Source organism: Panthera pardus, unplaced genomic scaffold, assembly GCF_024362965.1.
Source record: "Panthera pardus isolate Hobbes unplaced genomic scaffold, ASM2436296v1 HiC_scaffold_16, whole genome shotgun sequence".
NCBI classification, from domain to species: Eukaryota; Metazoa; Chordata; class Mammalia; order Carnivora; family Felidae; genus Panthera; species Panthera pardus.
The window spans coordinates 487,790-506,144 of NW_026526721.1; the positions used below are offsets into that span (position 1 = coordinate 487,790).

General features: G+C 45.6%; 1 protein-coding gene across 4 annotated transcripts in view; it reads left to right on the top strand.

Moving 5' to 3' along the window:
* Positions 1 to 18,355, top strand: part of MCM3AP (minichromosome maintenance complex component 3 associated protein) — a 55,054-nt gene that overhangs the window by 2,359 nt on the left and 34,340 nt on the right. For all 4 annotated transcript variants that reach the window (XM_019434630.2, XM_019434632.2, XM_019434629.2 and 1 more), the window contains exons 3-14: positions 2 to 225; positions 2,430 to 2,508; positions 2,741 to 2,885; positions 3,993 to 4,183; positions 8,153 to 8,292; positions 10,499 to 10,696; positions 11,233 to 11,501; positions 12,638 to 12,800; positions 15,131 to 15,291; positions 16,193 to 16,431; positions 16,732 to 16,958; positions 18,083 to 18,183. In XM_019434630.2, the coding sequence (XP_019290175.2) occupies positions 2 to 225; positions 2,430 to 2,508; positions 2,741 to 2,885; positions 3,993 to 4,183; positions 8,153 to 8,292; positions 10,499 to 10,696; positions 11,233 to 11,501; positions 12,638 to 12,800; positions 15,131 to 15,291; positions 16,193 to 16,431; positions 16,732 to 16,958; positions 18,083 to 18,183 (2,137 nt within the window). The remainder of the gene's footprint in view (position 1; positions 226 to 2,429; positions 2,509 to 2,740; positions 2,886 to 3,992; positions 4,184 to 8,152; positions 8,293 to 10,498; positions 10,697 to 11,232; positions 11,502 to 12,637; positions 12,801 to 15,130; positions 15,292 to 16,192; positions 16,432 to 16,731; positions 16,959 to 18,082; positions 18,184 to 18,355) is intronic.

An 18,355-nucleotide genomic window follows, 5' to 3' on the forward strand; every position in this document is an offset into this window, starting at 1 on the left:
GAGTCTCTAAGAGGAACACCTGGGCGTCAAAGTAAAAGAAGCGAGAGCACAGACAGTCTTGGAGGCTTGTCTCCTGCTGAAATCACAGCTATCCAGTGCAAGAACATCCCTGACTATCTCAACGACAGAACCATTTTGGAGAAACACTTTGGTAAAATTGCTAAAGTGCAGCGCATCTATACCAGGCGCAGCAAAAAGCTTGCCGTGGTACATTTTTTTGATCATGTGAGTATTTCCAACAAATTTAATGTGAGTGAGAAAAAGTTCGAGTGACCTTTGTCACTTTAAAACCTATTTTTTATTTATTTTATTTTTTAACATTTTTTAATGTTCAGTGTGAGCAGCGGTTGGGGGGCAGAGAGAGAGGGAGACACAGAATCCAAGGCAGGTTCCAGGCTCCAAGCTGTCAGGAGCCCGATCTGGGGCTCGAACCCACGAACTGTGAGATCATGACCTGAGCTGAAGTTGGATGCTTAACCGACTGAGCCACCCAGGTGCCCCATTAAAACTTATATTTTAATCTATCGCTTACTTGTTAGAATGGGCAAGCACTCAGATATCTTATTCTCAACTTGGCTCTATAATCACATAGCATTTGTTCAAAATTGAGTTTTCTTGTTTGTTTCTGATTTTCTTTTATTTGGTCATAGTACATAATCACTGTAAACATTCCAACGATACGAATAAATCCCCATGTAATCCTATCCTCCAGGATAACTGACATTACTTATTTGGTTTATACCTTGACTTTAAATAGGTATATAAGCACATATATGCATGACGCGTTAGTTGTAGGGTGTAAGCATACAGGGATTGTTCACACTATGTTGCGTTATGTTTTTATTATTATTACTGAATTTTCTTGTGGGAAAAAAGTAAGTTCTTTAGAGTTTGTAAAGTGGAAAGCATGTTTTCATACTTCTTTTAAGTGATGATGTAGGGGAAAAAACCAAATGAATATGAATATTTGAAATGAACTATGAATATTTTAGTTAATATCATTGTAAACACATAGTCACGTTGTTTTTACACAAATGGGATCATGCTGCATATACTGTTTGCTTATGTTTTCAGGTTGTAATACTTAGTATTTTCTGAAACCAATAGCCTAATTAGAAGAGAATTGTTAAGTGCTGTATGGCATTCTGTCCTGTTTACTTACCTGGTTAATTTTCTATTTGTGGACACTTTGTACATGTATTTCTGATTGGTTTACATCCTTTGTTTAAATTCCTGAGAGTAGAAGTTCTGTGCCAAAATACTTGCATAGCTTTAGAGTTTTTGCTGTTTGTTCCTTTCTTTCTTTCTTTTTTTCTTTTAATTCAGTGGCATTAATTACATTCAGAGTGTTGTACCACCATCACCATTATCTATTTCTAGAACTTTTTCATCATCCCAAACAGTAACCCTAACCGCTAAGTAGTATTTTCCCATTTCTTCCTTCCCCCAGCCCTTGGTGACCTTTAATCTACTTTCTATCTCTCTAAATTTGCCTATTCTAGAAATTACATTTATGTGGAATCACAGTATTTGTCCTGCTTATTTTGGTCAGCATCACGTTTTCAGTGTTTGTGTGGTTGTACTTTATTCCTTTTATGGATGAATAATAATTCCATTGTGTAGATGTATTTTTCTTTATTAATCTGTCGATGGACAGAGGCTGTTTCTGCTTTTTGGCTATTTCGAATAATGCTTCTGTGAACAGGTGTGCAAATATTTCCTATCATCCTCTTGGGTATACACTTAAAGTAGAAGTGCTGGGTCATATGCCTCGTTTTTGTTTTGTTTTTGAAGGTATTTGACTATTGAGATGTACTTTTCTAGCTGAACCCTAAAAAAATATTTATGAAATAGGTATGTAAATACAATGTCGTAGGAAGTAGTTCATTGATACATAAAATGCTGAGGTCTCCTGATTACCCTCATCTCTCTGTTACCTGGGAGCAAGCACGGTTACCTAGTATGATGTGTATTTTTCTAGACCTTTTCATAGGTTTGTCTGTGGGTATACTAAAACGTACTTGATTTTGTGATAAAACGTATCCCACGTGTGTCATTCTCTTTTTTTTGTCTTAAAGTGTGACTTGGCAATCTTTCCAATACCGTATGTATTTACTGTATTACTGTATGTGTAATCAGATGGTGAGAGTCACCTCACCAAATGCCAACAAGGCTAATCTGTGGGTTCTATCACAGTAAAGTTTTTACTTTCAAAAAGGAGAGGAGCAAATCCATGCCTGTGAGACAGGTAAGAGAGGTGAGGACCGTGGCTGCTGTGACTGGAGGCAGACTGCATGGTCAGAACATGTAGTGGATGGAGGCTTCGCTCTGTACAAAACTGTACAAATTCTGCTACTGCATTTGAAGTTTTAATTTCATTTCCTTTGGTCTGACGCCCTCATACGTTGTGGTGTGGACTGTTTCCCTAGGCATCTGCAGCCCTGGCTAGGAAGAAGGGGAAAAGTCTGCATAAGGACATGGCTGTCTTTTGGCACAAGAAGAAACTGAGTGAGTTCCCGGTTACTCCCGGTGTGGGTTCCAGTGCTCTGCATGGTCTGCCCACTGAGCTTTCCCCAGCACCAGGGCGGGGCTGGCTGTCCGTGGATCCTGTGTCTCAGAGTGTTTCTTTGGGCTGCTTTGGAATCTCCCGTAACAATTAGGAGAGTATTACTTTTTCAAACACAAGTAAAATCCAGTGTCAGACTTGTGGTTCATAAACTCTGTGCTCTTGTGTCCTCAGGTCCCAATAAGAAGCCCTTTTCCCTGAAAGAGAAGAAGCCAGGTGACGGCGAAACTGGCCAGGGCCCGGAGGAGTCATCCTTTCAGCACTCCCCTCTTAGCAAGCCTGTGGGGAGGGCTGCAGCTGTCAGCCTCCTGAGTAAAAGGTGTGGCTGGTTCTTTCTGAGGACTGTTGGACACGGTGGCGTGTGGGTTCCTTGACTTCTGTGCCCTTGATGGCAGTCATGCCAGAGCATGGCTGGGAAGTGGATGATACGCTGACCCTTGAGGAGGGTTTCATGGGGAATGGGGGCCTGGGAGAGGGAGAGTAGGACGTGGCGAGAGGGCAAGGGGGAGACGGCCACTGGGCTCGTCCCACTCAGTTCCATGCCTCATGCTGTTGTACTCAGTATATAAGAAGCAACTTGTTCCCTTGAGAGGTCTAATTGGCTGTAATAACCAAGTTTTCCTAGTAGCTACTTCTAGCAATTTCCAGTATGACCTTCTGTAGGTCTAGCTTATCATGGTGAGGCAGTCTTCCTTTTGGCCACATTATAGCTGGGGAACTATACAAGTGTACAGCCCTCAGGCCAGAGTGGGGACATGGTGTGTGCCTCACACGGCCTCAATGGATATCTGTTCGCAAAGCCTCCCTCCCCAGCCCCCTTTCCGCATGATCCTCTCTTCCTTCCACAGAGCGGGCTGCTGCTCTTTAGTCCTTGGTGTATTTTGGTCAGCGTATCATTTCCTTACTTTCATTTTACAGTTAGCATTTTAGTTGCTGATTTGCTTTTGATTTTTCTCTTCTCCCTCAGCCAGTCACATCTTCAACATTTGAGTTCCCAGAGTGTTGAAAGCCAGGTAGAAAATGGGGAAGCTGGGAAGCAGTGCTCATGTCTTTTTAGTACATCCTTCTGCGGGAATGAAGATATGTATGAAAACATGTAGACACATGATTTCTTCATGGAGTTAAAGTGGTTTTCCCCCCCAGGCTGAATTTCATTTTTTTGAGATAGAAATATGCGGAAGTTCATTTCACATGTTTAAATGGGCTCCTCTCATTTTTAGAAAGTATGGAATGTTTCAAAATTTGAAAATCACAGTGAAAAATAGTAACACCTTTACACTCATTAGGATTATCATCGTCTCCTGTTAGTGATTTTAGTTTCAGTTTTGGAGGAGCAGAAAATCTTGAGTAAGGAAAGCATCCCGAAGCGGAAATGACAGAAATGCTTGCTGGATACAAGACCCTTAATGTGTTACTTTCTTTGTAGCTCTCCAGTGAAGAAGCCAAGTCTTCTAAAGACCCATCAGTTTGAGGGAGACCCTTTTGATTCGGGCTCTGAGGGCTCCGAGGGTCTTGGGCCATGTGTGTCATCTCTTAGCGCCCTGATAGGCACCGTGGCTGAGACATCTGAGGAGAAGTACCGCTTGCTTGACCAGAGAGACAGGATCATGCGACAAGGTATTGTGGGTGCATCTCAGCAGAGGTTCAGAGACCTCGCTAAGGTCATGATAAGGTCATTCTGGGAGCTGTGAGGAGGGAGTGACTGCTGTCTGTGGAGGCTCACTGACATTGAGCCTTAGGCCTCCGATGCGCCGCATGTAACTTTGTTGTTTACTAGTTTCCCAAGAAGGTGAGCATAGATGTAGATGTAATGCAGATATGTCTTTATTTATTTATTTTTAACATTTATTCACTTTTGAGAGATAGAGACAGCGTGGGAGTAGAGGGACAGAGAGAGAGGGAGGCACAGAATCCAAAGCATGCTCCAGGCCCAGAGCTGTCAGCACAGAACCTGATGTGGGCTCGAACCCACGAACCGTGAGATCATGACCTGAGCCGAAGTTGGACGCTTAACCAACTGAGCCACCCAGGCGCCCCTTGAATTTTATTTGGAAGAAAATCTATAAACCATTTTTTAAAATTAAACATTTTAAAGGGCAGTTTTTAGACATTTAGAAAGCACATATTAAACAAAAATCAAAATGTTTTGTTTGACAGAAATCCCCACAAATAAAACTAAGAAATGTCAACCCAGGGGAAAAATCTGTAACTCTTATCATAAAGGGCTGATTTCTCTGATACAGAAAGAATTGTCGAAATCAGTGTGAAAAAGACTAGCCCTTGGGGGGCGCCTGGGTGGCCTAGTTGGTTAGGCATCTAACTCTTGATTTCAGCTCAGGTCATGATCTCATAGTTTGTGGTTTTGAACCCCACGTCAGGCTCTGCAGTGACAGTGTGGAGCCTGCTTGGGATATTCTCTCTCTCTCTCTCTCTCTCTCTCTCTCTCTCTCTCACAACACACACACACACACTCTGCCCCTCCCATGCTCATGCCCACTCGCACGTGCTTTTTTTTTTTTTAATCGTTTATTTTTGAGAGCGAGAACATGAGCAGGAGCGGGACAGAGAGAGAGGGAGACAAGCAGCCAAGCACGCTCTGCACTGTCAGCACAAAGCCCGATGTGGAGCCCGAACCCATGAACCATGAGATCATGACCTGAGCTGAAGTCAGACGCTCAGCCAGCTGAGCCACCCAGGTGCCCTCTCTTTTTCTCTCTCTCTCTCTCTCAAAAAAAAAAAAAAAAGACTAACTCAATAGAGAAATGAGTAGGTGGTCAGAAAAGTTACAGAAAAGAAAGTATACCTGACCCTTGACCAACACAAGGTCAGGGGTGTGGTCTCCCTTGTAGTTGGAAAATCCACATATGATTTTTGACTCCCCCAAATGCTTACCTGCCTATAGGCTACTGTTGACTGGAAGCCTTACTGATAACAAAAACAGTCGATTAGTACGTGCTTAGTGTGTTATGTGTTTTATATACTGCATTCTAATAGTAAAGTAAGCTAGAGAAAAGAAAAACATTATTAAAAAAATCCTCAGGAAGAGAAAGTACATTTATAGTATTGTAGATGTAAGTGGACCCGTGCAGTTCACACCCATGTGGTTCAAGGGTCAGCTGTGTCACCAGTTGGCTCTTAAACATAGGGAAAGGTGCCCACGCTCTCCCACAGCGATGCACCTCCCAGAGTGGCATCTCCATATTGTGCCCTGATGCTGTGTCCTTGGGCAGGCTGGGGACGGCTGCACTCCTGTGGAGGAGGGAGAGTTGGCAGTATCTTTTAGCCTTAGGAAAGCCTGTGCCTTTGACCCAGCAACTCGTGTGCAGGAATCTGTCCCATGGACAGTACCACACATATGTTTGTGTGTGAGATTCACACATAGGTTGTTTGTGATGGCAAAGATTGGGAATTGATTGTCCACATAGCAGGATTCTAAACAGCCTGGAGGAAGATTAGGCTTTGTTTATGGGAAAATATGAAGATTTATTGTGAACTGATAAAAACATAGTGTGGTAAGTATGTAGTGTGCTACCATTTGTGTATAAATAAGGGTGGGAAGTATGTGTGTCCATACGCATGTGAGTGTGCTTGCATACGTGTGAATAAAATAGTCGTGCAGATGTGAAAGGATCTGTTCACGTTGACTCAGGAGGAAAGTGGGGGGGGATTTTATGTAGGACGTTTTAATACCTTTGGAGTGTGATCTGTGTATATATATTAGCTATTTAAAAAGTAAGTATTCTATTAACTTTTCAAAAATATGCGTGGGGCACCTGGGTGGCTTGTTCAGTTGAGTTGACTCTTGGTTTTGGCTCAGGTCATGATCTTCTGGTTCGTGAGTTCAAGCCCCGCATTGGGCTCTGTGCTGACGGCGCCAGGCCTGCTTGGGATTCTCTTTTTTTCCTCTCTTTACTCTCTCCTGCTCGTTCTCCCCCCAAAAAATAAGTAAACTTAAAAAAAAAAATATATGTGCAACGAGCACAAATGAAAAAGTATTTGTGTTTTTCTTTGCAAAGTTTTTTTGAAATTAGATTTTAGCTGTAGGATTTTCCTTTCTTTAGAAGCTGTGAATAAGTGGAATAATCACAGTGCCTCCTTAACATGGTAATAAAAGCTGCTGTCACGCATCATGTCATTGACATGGTGATTTTTTGTTGTCGAAACCCAGGAACGGAATTTTTGTATTCCAAATAGAATTAGTAGGTATTTAAATTTTTCAGAATAAAAATAAGATGTGTATATGTAAAAAGAATTTTTTTAAATATTTTATTTTATTTTTTATTTTTTTATTTTGTTTTATTTTTTTTTATAATTTTTTTTTTTTTTTTAACGTTTATTTATTTTTGAGACAGAGAGAGACAGAGCATGAGCGGGGGAGGGTCAGAGAGAGAGGGAGACACAGAATCGGAAGCAGGCTCCAGGCTCTGAGCTGTCAGCACAGAGCCCGATGCGGGGCTCGAACTCACGGACCGTGAGATCATGACCTGAGCCGAAGTCGGACGCTTAACCGACCAAGCCACCCAGGCGCCCCTTTAATATTTATTTTAGAGAGAGAGAGGGGGAGAGAGAGAGTGTGAGGCGAGAAGGCGCAGAGAGAGAGAGGGAGACACAGAATCTGAAGCAGGTTCCAGGCTCTGAGCTGTCAGCACAGAGCCTGATGTGGGGCTCGGACCCACAAACCGTGAGATCATGACCTGAGCCAAAGTCCAGGGCTTAACTGACTGAACTTGTATGTTTTGAGCTGTGAAGTTGTTGCATTCCATTTCGTTTAAAAGATACTTTTGTAAGAAATTGTATGGAAAGTAATAATTTATTCACTTCAGGACCGGGGTACATTCTCTTAGGTGAATCCTGTTAAAGACATGCTGGAAAAAAGTGATGAAATACTGAGTTTTAGAGTACTAGTGTATTTTGAATATTTACAGTTAACAAATTGATCTTTTTAACAAACATATTGCAGCATGACTATCTTTGAATTCATTACCAGAGCCATGAACAGCCACGTGTGCCCCCTGCCTGTAGGGTGCAGTGAGAATCTGTGGCTGTTGCAGGGGGGATGAGGCCTCCTCAGGGGTCTTCATGGGCCTGGATGCCCTGGTGCCTGATGTGATAGGCCATGCTTTCTTTTTTCTAGGCCCAGCATTTGATTTGATTTGATTTATTGTATTGTATTGTATTGTATTGTATTTTTATGTATTTTATTTTATTTTACTTTACTTTTTACTCTGCTTTATTTTAAAATGTTTATTTTGAGAGAGAGAGAGAACGAGGGAGGGGCAGAAAGAGGGGGAGAGAGAATCCAAAGCAGGCTCCAGGTTCTGAGCTGTTAACACAGAACCCGACGCAGGGCTCAGACTCACGAACTGTGAGATCATGACCTGAGCTGAAGTTGGACACTTAACCGACTGAGCCACCCAGGCACTCCATAGGCCCAGCATTTAAAACATACTTATTTTACTTTGTAATTTGCAGTGTTTGCCTTTCTTTTTTTCTTTTCCTTTTTCTTTTTATCATCATAAAGACACACTTCTCTGGGTTCCTAGTAACTGTGTGATACGTTCTTATTTTTTACTTGTCATCATTTAGCTCGGGTAAAAAGAACTGACCTGGACAAAGCAAGAACTTTTGTTGGAACGTGCCCAGATATGTGTCCTGAGAAGGAGCGGTACATGCGGGAGACCCGGAGCCAGCTGAGCGTGTTTGAAGTGGTCCCAGGGACTGATCAGGTGGAGCCCCATGTCCTCCTGGGGTTGCTCTCTAGGCTGTTGTCCATATTTAAATCATCAGGGTGGAGGTGGGATACACTGGGGGAGGGGGGGCGGGGGGGGGGACTTTTTTGTGATTTTTGTATATATTGATATTTGGTTTGGGTGTTTACCTTTTTAGAGGGTAGTGGGGATGTGCTCTTAATGTTCATATTAAATTGTTTTTATTGTGAGGTGTACACTAAACAATCCTATATGAGGTGACCGGACCCCATGGTTCTCTATAGATGTAGATAGGAGATTTGCTTCACAGATTAAAAATTTCTTTGTTTCTTTTTTCTTTTCACAGTTTATTAGTACCCCTTTTAAAAAATTTTGTTTTTAAAAATTTATTTATTTTGAGAGAGAGAGAGAGATGGGGAGAGAATCCCAAGCAGACTCTATACTGTCAGCGCAGAGCCTGATGCTGGGCTTAAACCCACAAACCGCAAGATTATAACCTGAGCTGAAATCAAGAGTCAGACACTTAGCCGACTGAGTCACCCAGGCGCCCCGTATTCCTACCCTTTTCTATGTATGTGTTTTACACGCTTGAGATTATCCTCTAGATGCAATTCTGTGTGAATATTTTTCACTTAAAATTATATTGTGAATGTTTTGATAAACTCAGCATTATTTATTTTTATTTTAGAGAGTGCGGGAGAATGGGGGAAAGGGCAGAGAGAGAAAGAGAGTAGAGTTTGTGCTGTCAGTGCAGAGCCCAGTGTGGGGCTCTGTCCCACAACCCCGGGATCATGATTTGATCCGAGATCAAGAATCAGATGCTCAGCTGACGGAGCCACCCAGGCGTAACTCAGCATGTTTTAAATGACAGCCTGTTAATTGATTTATGTAACCGTTAAAACTTACCATTTTGCAATCACTAGATAGGCTGTTTCTAATATTTAAATTTTATTAATGATTCTACTGGGCATGTTGTGTATAATGAATCTAAAGTATTTAGGTTATTTCCTTCTGATAGATCCTAAGAATTAAATTACTACATCAGAGGGTATGACCTTTTTTCAAGGTCCTGAACATATGTATGTCAATGCATGTTCCCAAACTGTTTCTCAGAAATCACCATTTTAGATCCTTTGTCAATTTTTTTTTTAACGTTTATTTATTATTGAGAGACAGAGCATGAACAGGGGAGGGGCAGAGAGAGAGGGAGACAGAATCTGAAGCAGCTCCAGGCTCTGAGCTGTCAGCACAGAGCCCGACGTGGGGCTCGAACTCACAGACTGCAAGGTCATGACCGGAGCTGAAGTTGGACGCTTAACTGGCTGAGCCACCCAGGCGCCCCAATCCTTTGTCAATTTTTAAAAAAAATTTAAATTTTTGTTAATTTCTCTTCGTTAATTTTGCTTATAGGTGTCTCCTCTATTGGCTGTTTTTTTTTTTTTTTTTTAAGATTTTATTTTTAAGTAATCCCTGCATCCAGTGTGGGGCTTGAGCTTGTAACCGTGAGATTGAGAGTTGCATGCTCTCATCATCATCTCTGCATCACAGCAGAGGCTCCTGCCCCAGGGGACAATGATGGCAGCTTGAGGTGGATGCCTGGGGCTCAGTCTGTGGACATCTGGGCTTCTGCCTTTGGCCATGTGTCTTCAGCCTCCTTTTGCAGGTGGGACAGCTCCAGGCCTTTGTGTGCAGCTGTGCAGCCCCCATGAGCCTCCCTGCTGCTGTCTCCATTTCCTTTCTAATCCATGTAGACTTACTTTGGTGTTTGAGTGTGGCTAAGGTGTGTTAAAATGCTTCAGAGTCCCTTACCTGTCACACCTCTGCCCTTGGGGCCGTGCACATGTATCTCTACTTCTATTCCCCTCCCCCCCTACTTTTTTTTTAAGATTTTATTTTTAAGTATTCTCTACACCCAGTGTGGGGCTCGAACTCAGAACCTTGAGATCAAGAGTTGCATGCTCCACCGACTGAGCCAGGCATGTGCCCCCACTTATATTCCTTCTGCTTCTTCACTCCTTGTCATATTTGCCAAAAACAAGTTTCTCATTTGTTTTTGAATTTTGGTCATTACTTTCAAACAGAAATTTTACATTTGAATATTGTATTCTGTAGTTTTGATCTTGTATGAGTTTGTGGGTGATTTTCCCCTTCATTTTAAGGCACAGCTGTGGGGAAGCTGGCCCAGCACCTGACACACAGGTTTGTTCCCACTCTGTGTCCTCAGGTGGATCACGCAGCAGCCGTTAAGGAGTACAGCCGCTCTTCTGCTGATCAGGAAGAGCCCCTGCCGCATGAGCTTCGGCCCTCGGCAGTGCTCAGCAGGACCATGGACTACTTGGTGACCCAGATCATGGACCAGAAGGAGGGCAGTCTGCGGGACTGGTACGACTTCGTGTGGAACCGCACACGGGGCATTCGGAAGGTATCCGTCACTTTCGATCAGGAAACTAGAAAATGCATGTGAATTCCAGAGTTGAAGGGAGAGTTCTCATTTTACTCATCTGTGTAAAAGAATATGCTGTATTTAAAATTATTACAGGGGTGTCTGGGTGGGTCAGTTGGTTGAGCATCTGACTCTTAATTTCAGCCTAGGTCATGATCTCACAGTTCGTGGGTTCGAGCCCCACGTCAGGCCATGTGCCGACAGCATGGAGCCTGCCTGGGATTCTCTCTCTCCCCCTGTGTCTGTTCTCCCCTGTTCATGCACACGCACATACTCTCTTTCTCTCAAATAAACATTAAAAACAGTAAATCATTACAAAGTCTTTTTAAAATGTGCTTCATGTACTTTGTTTCAAATTGATGAGAGAAATTCAGGTAATCCCGCTTTTTCTCACATTTGGTTCTTTATGCATGGAAATATGTGTGTGAGATCTGTGTGTGTAGGAGACACGTATGTACGTAAGGTGTGTGGATGAGGTGTGTGCGTGTATAATACTCCCTCTCGTTCATGGCCAGGACATCACCCAGCAGCACTTGTGTGACCCTGTGACGGTATCCCTGATTGAGAAGTGTACTCGGTTCCATATCCACTGTGCTCACTTCATGTGTGAGGAGCCCATGTCCTCTTTTGATGCCAAGATCAACAATGAGAACATGACCAAGTGCCTTCAGAGTCTGAAGGAGATGTACCAGGACCTAAGAAACAAGGGTGTGTTCTGTGCCAGCGAAGCAGAGTTCCAGGGCTACAACGTTTTGCTCAATCTCAATAAGGGGGACATCCTAAGGTAAATTTTCAAAGTCAGAAACTAACCTAAGTTGTCTGGAAAAGCAGGGTTTAAACAGGAAGAGAGCTGTTAGGGTTCATGGCAGCTGGCAGCGCAGAGTCTGTCTGGTGTCGAGTGTGGGCTTGACAGTAAGCAGCCTGGGCTGGGCTGTGTGCTCTGTTGAGCGGAGGTGCAGGGGGCCCCAGGACAGGGCTGTGCTGACGGCGGCAGTCGGAGTAGGCCCCAGATCCTTTGTAAGAACAGTTTCTCTTTGTCAGTGAGAAGACGAGGAAGCAATCTGCCTGATGAACAGAAGAGGCAAGTGAGGGAGGACAGGGAAGCCCAGGGCGCCCTGTCAAGAGCTGTCAGCAGTTTGCTGTGTCCAGGCGTGTTTCCTATTACATGCGTCCACACACGCCTCCTCATAGAACTAAGTGATAGGAGAGGAAAAAATTGTGTGAAACGAATGTTTGTAGGGGGATATTAAGAAAGAATGAACTTTAAATACTGATCTGCTACACAGGTGGACATTTATAGGAGAAAACACAGCAGAATCCCCTGAGTCTCTGTCCCTGTTGTTGGTCAACCGGACTTGGTGACAGCCAGTGACTCCTTTATTTCCGAGACTCTCTTATTTATGCTGAAACTGTTTTTTAGCTTACTGTTTTCCCTAAGAACCTTGTTAAACAATATCGAAATGTGTTACCGATTTTTAGTTTTAAAATTCGGTCCCGGAGATAAACTGGTTATGGACAACGGAAGTGTGGTCTTTTCATGGATGATGGGTGCCTTTCTGCTCTTGAGTGACTCAGTCAGCTGTTCACTTACATAGCAGAGTTAGGTTTTGTTTAGACATCATCATTGTGAAAACAGCTTGCAGTCATTTGGCGTTAAAGTGACTCTTTGATAATCCTTAAATTGATTATTACGTGAATTTGTTTATTTACCATCTTTTTAGAGAACACCATTGTTCCCAATCTAGTCCAAGAGTGGCAGCTTCGAAATTACTAATCTAACAGAGTGGCACGTGTCACCATTAAGTCCCTTTTTCTCCATATGGTTGAAATCTTTGTTTTTTTAAATCACATCTGGTTTTCATGGAAATTTTGTCTAATTAAAAATAAAATTCTAATCTCTTTATCTCCTTTAATTGACAGAGAAGTACAACAGTTCCATCCTGCTGTTAGAAATTCCTCCGAAGTGAAATTTGCTGTTCAGGCTTTTGCTGCATTGAACAGTAATAATTTTGTGAGATTTTTCAAACTGGTCCAATCGGCTTCTTATCTGAACGCATGTCTTTTACATTGTTACTTTAATCAGGTGAGTAAGGTAGCTGTACTTGAAGAATTGAAAGGAAGCAGATTGTTACTTTTGATATTTAAGTGTTTCTCTATTCTGAGAACATTTCAGCAGGTCCTGGGGTGACTCTTGTGTAACCCTCTCGCGCTAGCCCTCTGAGAGGGTTACTGGGGTACCTTGTTTTACAGGGGTTGGCGCCATTGACTACTGACGGAAAAGGCTGTGCAGTGGAATATACTATTGTTAGGTTCAGATCAGACAAATTTCTTTAGAGTGATATGACTTGAGGGCGCCTGGGTGGCTCAGTTGGTTAAGCATCTGACTTTGGCTCGGGTCATGATCTCATGGTTCGTGAGTTTAAATCCTGAATGGGGTGAGCACGAGCCCCGCTTCAGGTGAGTCCCACTTCCCCCCTCCTCCCTTTCCCTCTCTCCCTTGTGGGATTCTCTTATTCTATCATTTCCTCTTTTTCTCTCTCTCCCTCTCTCTCTCTATGCCCTTGCTCACGTGCTCCCTCTCTCAATAAAAAAAAATATATATGACTTGAGTTCAGCATTATAATCATTCACGGAAACTGAAAATCAAAAATTGCACATGCAAAATCCCTAACTTAAAAATCTTAAGTGTTATTTTTGGAATGAACGTGATGATGCTAAATTTGTCCCAATAAATATCTTGAGGGCCTGTTCTTTGTTGAGTACTGTGCTGTGCCTTGGGGTTACAAACCTGGGGAAGACTGGTCTCTTACCTGGTGCTTTACACAGAGCTTGAATGCCAGAAATTCCTCAAGTCAGGTCTTCAGCCCCAGCCCTGACAGCGCACACACTGTGCTGCCCCCAGCTGTGAGGGGTCTGCTTGGTGGGGAGGAGGCTGCTTGGGGTGGGGGTGTCTCAGGATGTGACCAGCTGGTTCTGTGACTCCAGGTTATTTTTCTTTGGTCACACATCAAGTTCAGTGATAAACAGTGACTAAGCCCATGGTCTTAGTCCAGGCAAATAAATGGTCTTGTGCAAGTCTGCTCACTGTCAGGTCTGACAGTTGCCAACAGAACCAAAATTCTGGAACAAATGAAAAGATTTTAAACAACATGCTACTTGTGGAACTCTGTACATTCAACAAATAAAACTGATGATTAATACTTTGAAACGATTATTCAACATTAGGATGTTGGCCATTTGTTCCCATTTTAATAACTTTGAGCAAAAAGACATCTAAGTGCTTTTTCTTTAGAGAAATAGTGTGTTTGACATGGTCCCATAGGGTTCTTCCTTGTTCACCTCCACCTGCTGTGACTCTTCCAGTCCCTTCAACCCCAGCACACTCCTGCCACAGGGCCTTTGCACTTGCTGTTCTTGCTGCTGTTCTTTCTCCTTACAGAGACATATGGCACCTTCTGGTGTTGTCTTGGTTGCCACCAACTCAGCAGGGCCCACCCTGCCCGCCTGCCCTTCTCCCCTGCCTTCTTTCCTTGGTTGCAATGTCACCATTACATGTGCTGTGTATTTCACAGATTCATCTTGTTCATCGTCGGTCTCTCCCTGGCATGCCAGTCATTGGGGCAGGGATTTTGTTTTGTGCATTGTTGTGTGCCCAGCAGTAACCATGCCAGGTGCAAAGTAAACACTGGATAAATACTGGTAGGGTTAAAGAGCACTGCAAGGGGAAGCAAGGGGTCACCCAGAGTCCTAGCACCCACACGTACACATGTAATTTTTGTTAGCACTTTCCTTTTTTTTCCTTTTTTTTTCTAAAGCACTTGTTACAAATTTCGTTCATTTATGCATTTTTCTGTTTCACTCCATCATCTCTGTGGTAATTTTTATTGCCACACAGCTTTTTGTCAAGCGGAGGATGCATAATTGACTCTCCACATGATCTGTTTGTTGATGGACAATTTGTTTTCTAGGGTTTCTTTTTTTGTTTTTGTTTTTGTTTATTTATTTTTGAGAGAACACAAGTAGGGGAGGGGCAGAGTGGGGGAGAGGATCAGAAGCAGGCTTTGCGCTCACAGAGCCCAATGTGGGGCTTGAACTCATGAACTGAGATCATGACCGGAGCTGAAATCACATGCTCAGTCGACTGAGCCACTGATGGTGCCCTGTCTTCTAGGGTTTCTTTCAATTAAAGCCTTCATGGCCTGACTTTTCCTGTGTCTGAGACTGATTGCTTCGCTTGCATTTCTGCTTATCTTCTGCTGAGCAAATTCCCTGCTGATTGCTAAGCCTAGGCTCCTTAGTGCCAGATTGCTTTCCAGAGGGACTACAGCAGGACGCTGTGCCCTATGCTGGCAATTCTGTGGTTATGGGATAACTGGTCCCTTGACCCTGTAGTGATTCATCTTGTCTCTTCAGATCCGCAAGGACGCTCTCCGGGCGCTCAACATAGCGTATACCGTGAGCACGCAGCGCTCCACCGTCTTTCCCCTGGATGGCGTGGTGCGCATGCTGCTCTTCCGAGATTGTGAGGAGGCCACAGACTTCCTGAACTACCACGGTCTCACTGTCTCTGATGGGTAAGAGCAGAGAGGTGGCCTCTCTTTGTTTTTGTTTTCGTTTTTTTGTTTGTTTTTAATTCTGATGAGGGTCTGGGAAGTGCCAGCTACATGCCAGGCCCCAGAGGAGGGCACATTCCACATGCTGCCTCCCTGGGGTGCAGGTGAAATCAGTGAGGCTCAGAATGGCTGGGGAGCATCCTCAGGTCACACGCTGCTCGTCAGTGGATTGGAGTTCAGACCCATTTCTTTGCAACTCCAGAATCAGGGTTTTTCACGCGTTACTGAAGATCCTACAGGTAAAGGTTAGGGTCTTTCTTCTTCTGTTTCTTGAAGATGACTTCTGCTGGCCCCTGACTGACAACTACCCACCTCTGGTGGTCCAGACAGGCACCAGTGGGCCAGGCCAGGGGCTCCTCCACTGCTTGGAGTCAGTGTTTTGAGAACCTCATGAAACTCGCGGACCCTCTCCCAGAAAATGGCACCATAATGTGCACCATTTACTCACGTGCGTGCACATGCACCCAACGTCTTATTGCCCGCTGGGGTTTCTCCACCCCTTCCCTCCTCTTAACTCCTTATTGCCAGCCCCTTCCTATCTGCTTTCTGCAGTCCTCAAAGAAACGTGGCAGCTTTGGAATAAGACAGGAGCACGTAGGTGTGTGGCATTCTACCTGTGGCTGTCTCCAGCTAGGCCGGGAGGCTCCCGTGTCACAAGGAAATGTCCAGGCTGGCAGCTGTGGGTACTGTGGGCTCAGCTGCCACGTCAGCTTTTACTGCCTCTCTCCTCATTTACACATGGCTGTGGGGTGACCTAATGATGGGGACAGGGCTTTCAGCGTTTGTGCTGGGCACTGAGAAGGTAAAGGTTGGCTTTTTACCTGTGTAACGCCTCTCCGTGGGTTCTTTGTGGTCTGGGTAGCTGTGTTGAGCTGAACCGGTCCTCGTTCCTGGAACCAGAGGGGTTATCCAAGGCCAGGAAGTCGGTGGTTATTACCAGGAAGCTGACAGTGTCGGTTGGGGAAATCGTGAACGGAGGGCCACTGCCCCCCATCCCTCGTCACGCTCCCGTGTGCAGTTTCAACTCCCAGAACAAGTACGTTGGGGAGAGCCTGGCTGCGGAGCTGCCCACAGGCACTCAGAGACCCCGCTTGGACTCAGGTGAGGAGCTGCGTTACGTGACGGGACTAGCTGTTGCCCCTTCGGGAAGCCTCTTGGGAGCCAGGAGCATCTGTCTTGTTTTAAGGGTGAGGGGCAGGTCGGGTGGGTATTGGCTCAGTGCTCATGTCTTTTGCTCCTCTTCAGAGTGGCCCGAATGGCTCCCTGATGTCATAGTGCTTGGTTCCCACAGGTGAAGCACATACCGTCCCCTGTGACATTGCTTGGGAGGGTGGCCAGTAAGGATCACTGCGGGTGCTCAGGGGTTGCCCTATTTGCCCACACTTGCCTCTTCCCTTGCAGGTGAGGGGAAAGGAGAGGCGTGTGGTACAGAGGCAGATGTGCCCCCACCTGCTCTCCAGCAGCCTCTTCCCATCCCTGCACCCACACCAGCTTCTCCGCCTCACCTCCCGGCACCAACTCCGAGCACAGTGCCTGGCCTCTTCCAGCCACCTGTGCAGGCCCCCCTGCAGCCCCCTGTGCAGCCTGAGTTGCTTCCTCCAAGGCCTGCACCTGCGTACTCTGATGCGGTAAGGAATCTTCCAGATCAGGGCTCTGAGGAGCCAGTTGCGTATCAGTGTCACCAACAGCGTCTGACGTCCAGCCTGACCTCTGTCTGTAGATCACTTCCATGAAGGTGGTTGCGCTTGTGGCTCTAGAATATTCTGAGTGCCAGCCGCGGCAGGTCCTAGGACCCTGGCCCTGGAGGCTTAAGCCTTTGTCTTTTAGGCAAGGAGCTTGGGGCTCTGAGCACAGGCTGCGCCAGGCTCCCTAGCTCTTTGCCTGTGTGTCTGTTTGAAAGGGCTACAGCTAAGACTAGAGAAGGCGCTGAGGGTTTTTTGGAAGTAACATGACAGGTGAAGTAGGTGCGGCCCTGCATTGAGAACTCTGCAGACGCATGGGTCTCTGTGGACTACCCTCTCCCCTGTGGAGTAGGCTGTGTTGTCTGGTCTCCTGCGGGGGGTCCCGGGAGAGACCCGGCCTGCGGTCGCTTGGCCTCGGGTGGCTGAGCTGGGGCTGACGCTCCCCCGTCTTGGGCGCAGTTGTCAGAGCAGCTCTTCAGTGTGTCCTGTCCCAGCACCATCTTGTGGCCCTGGTGTGCGTGCTCTGAGTGATATTCGACACTGCTCGCTCCAGAGAGCCAGTGGGCGTGTTGACTAGGGACACGTGGGGCCACAGGCACGCAGCACCGTGTGCACACTGGCCACACAGGTTGTGGGATTGGGCTCGCCACCCTGTTGCTTGGGCCGGTTTTGGTCATGATTAAGGAGGCCTGAGAGGATTGTGAAGAATGGCTGCAGCGACTGACGATGTTTGATAGGATGTGGGGGCGGCATGGCGTCACTGAGCAGGCAGCAGGCTTGCCTTGGCCTCTCCAGAAGGCTCCTCTGTGTTCATTAGCGGGAAACCTTTCCCGAAGCAGCGTAGCCAGTTCCTACGTGAGGACTGTTAGATGCCCTCAGACAAGTAGCCACTGATAGGTCGTGAAGGGAGTTTTTTTTGGCCCCAGAGGGGTTGCTCCGTGAGACTGGTTGGTTCTGTGAAGGTTTTCAGTACCCTTAGCCTGTGCAGCTAGATTGGTTTTAAGCTCAGTCTGGATTGAGGCAATGTTTCTCGCTGCCGTTGCCCTGACCCCCATGTGACCTCTCCTTAGGACCTGGCTCAGGTGGTGGATGAGCTCATCCAGGAGGTTCTTCAGAGGGACTGCGAGGAGGTTGGCGCTGCTGGAGCGGCCTTTGCGACCACAGCTCTGGGGTAAGTCCTGCGCCCTTTCTGCTCTGAAGCTGTCTGCTCGCTGGGGCCGAGCCCCATCCCTCTACATTTCCTCTCCGAGAGCTGCTGACAGTCTTGGACAGGAGGTCACAGCTGCTCATTCGTACAGGCTTAACTTTGGTCCTGCCCTCTAGGTGGGTGTGACTGTTCGTGT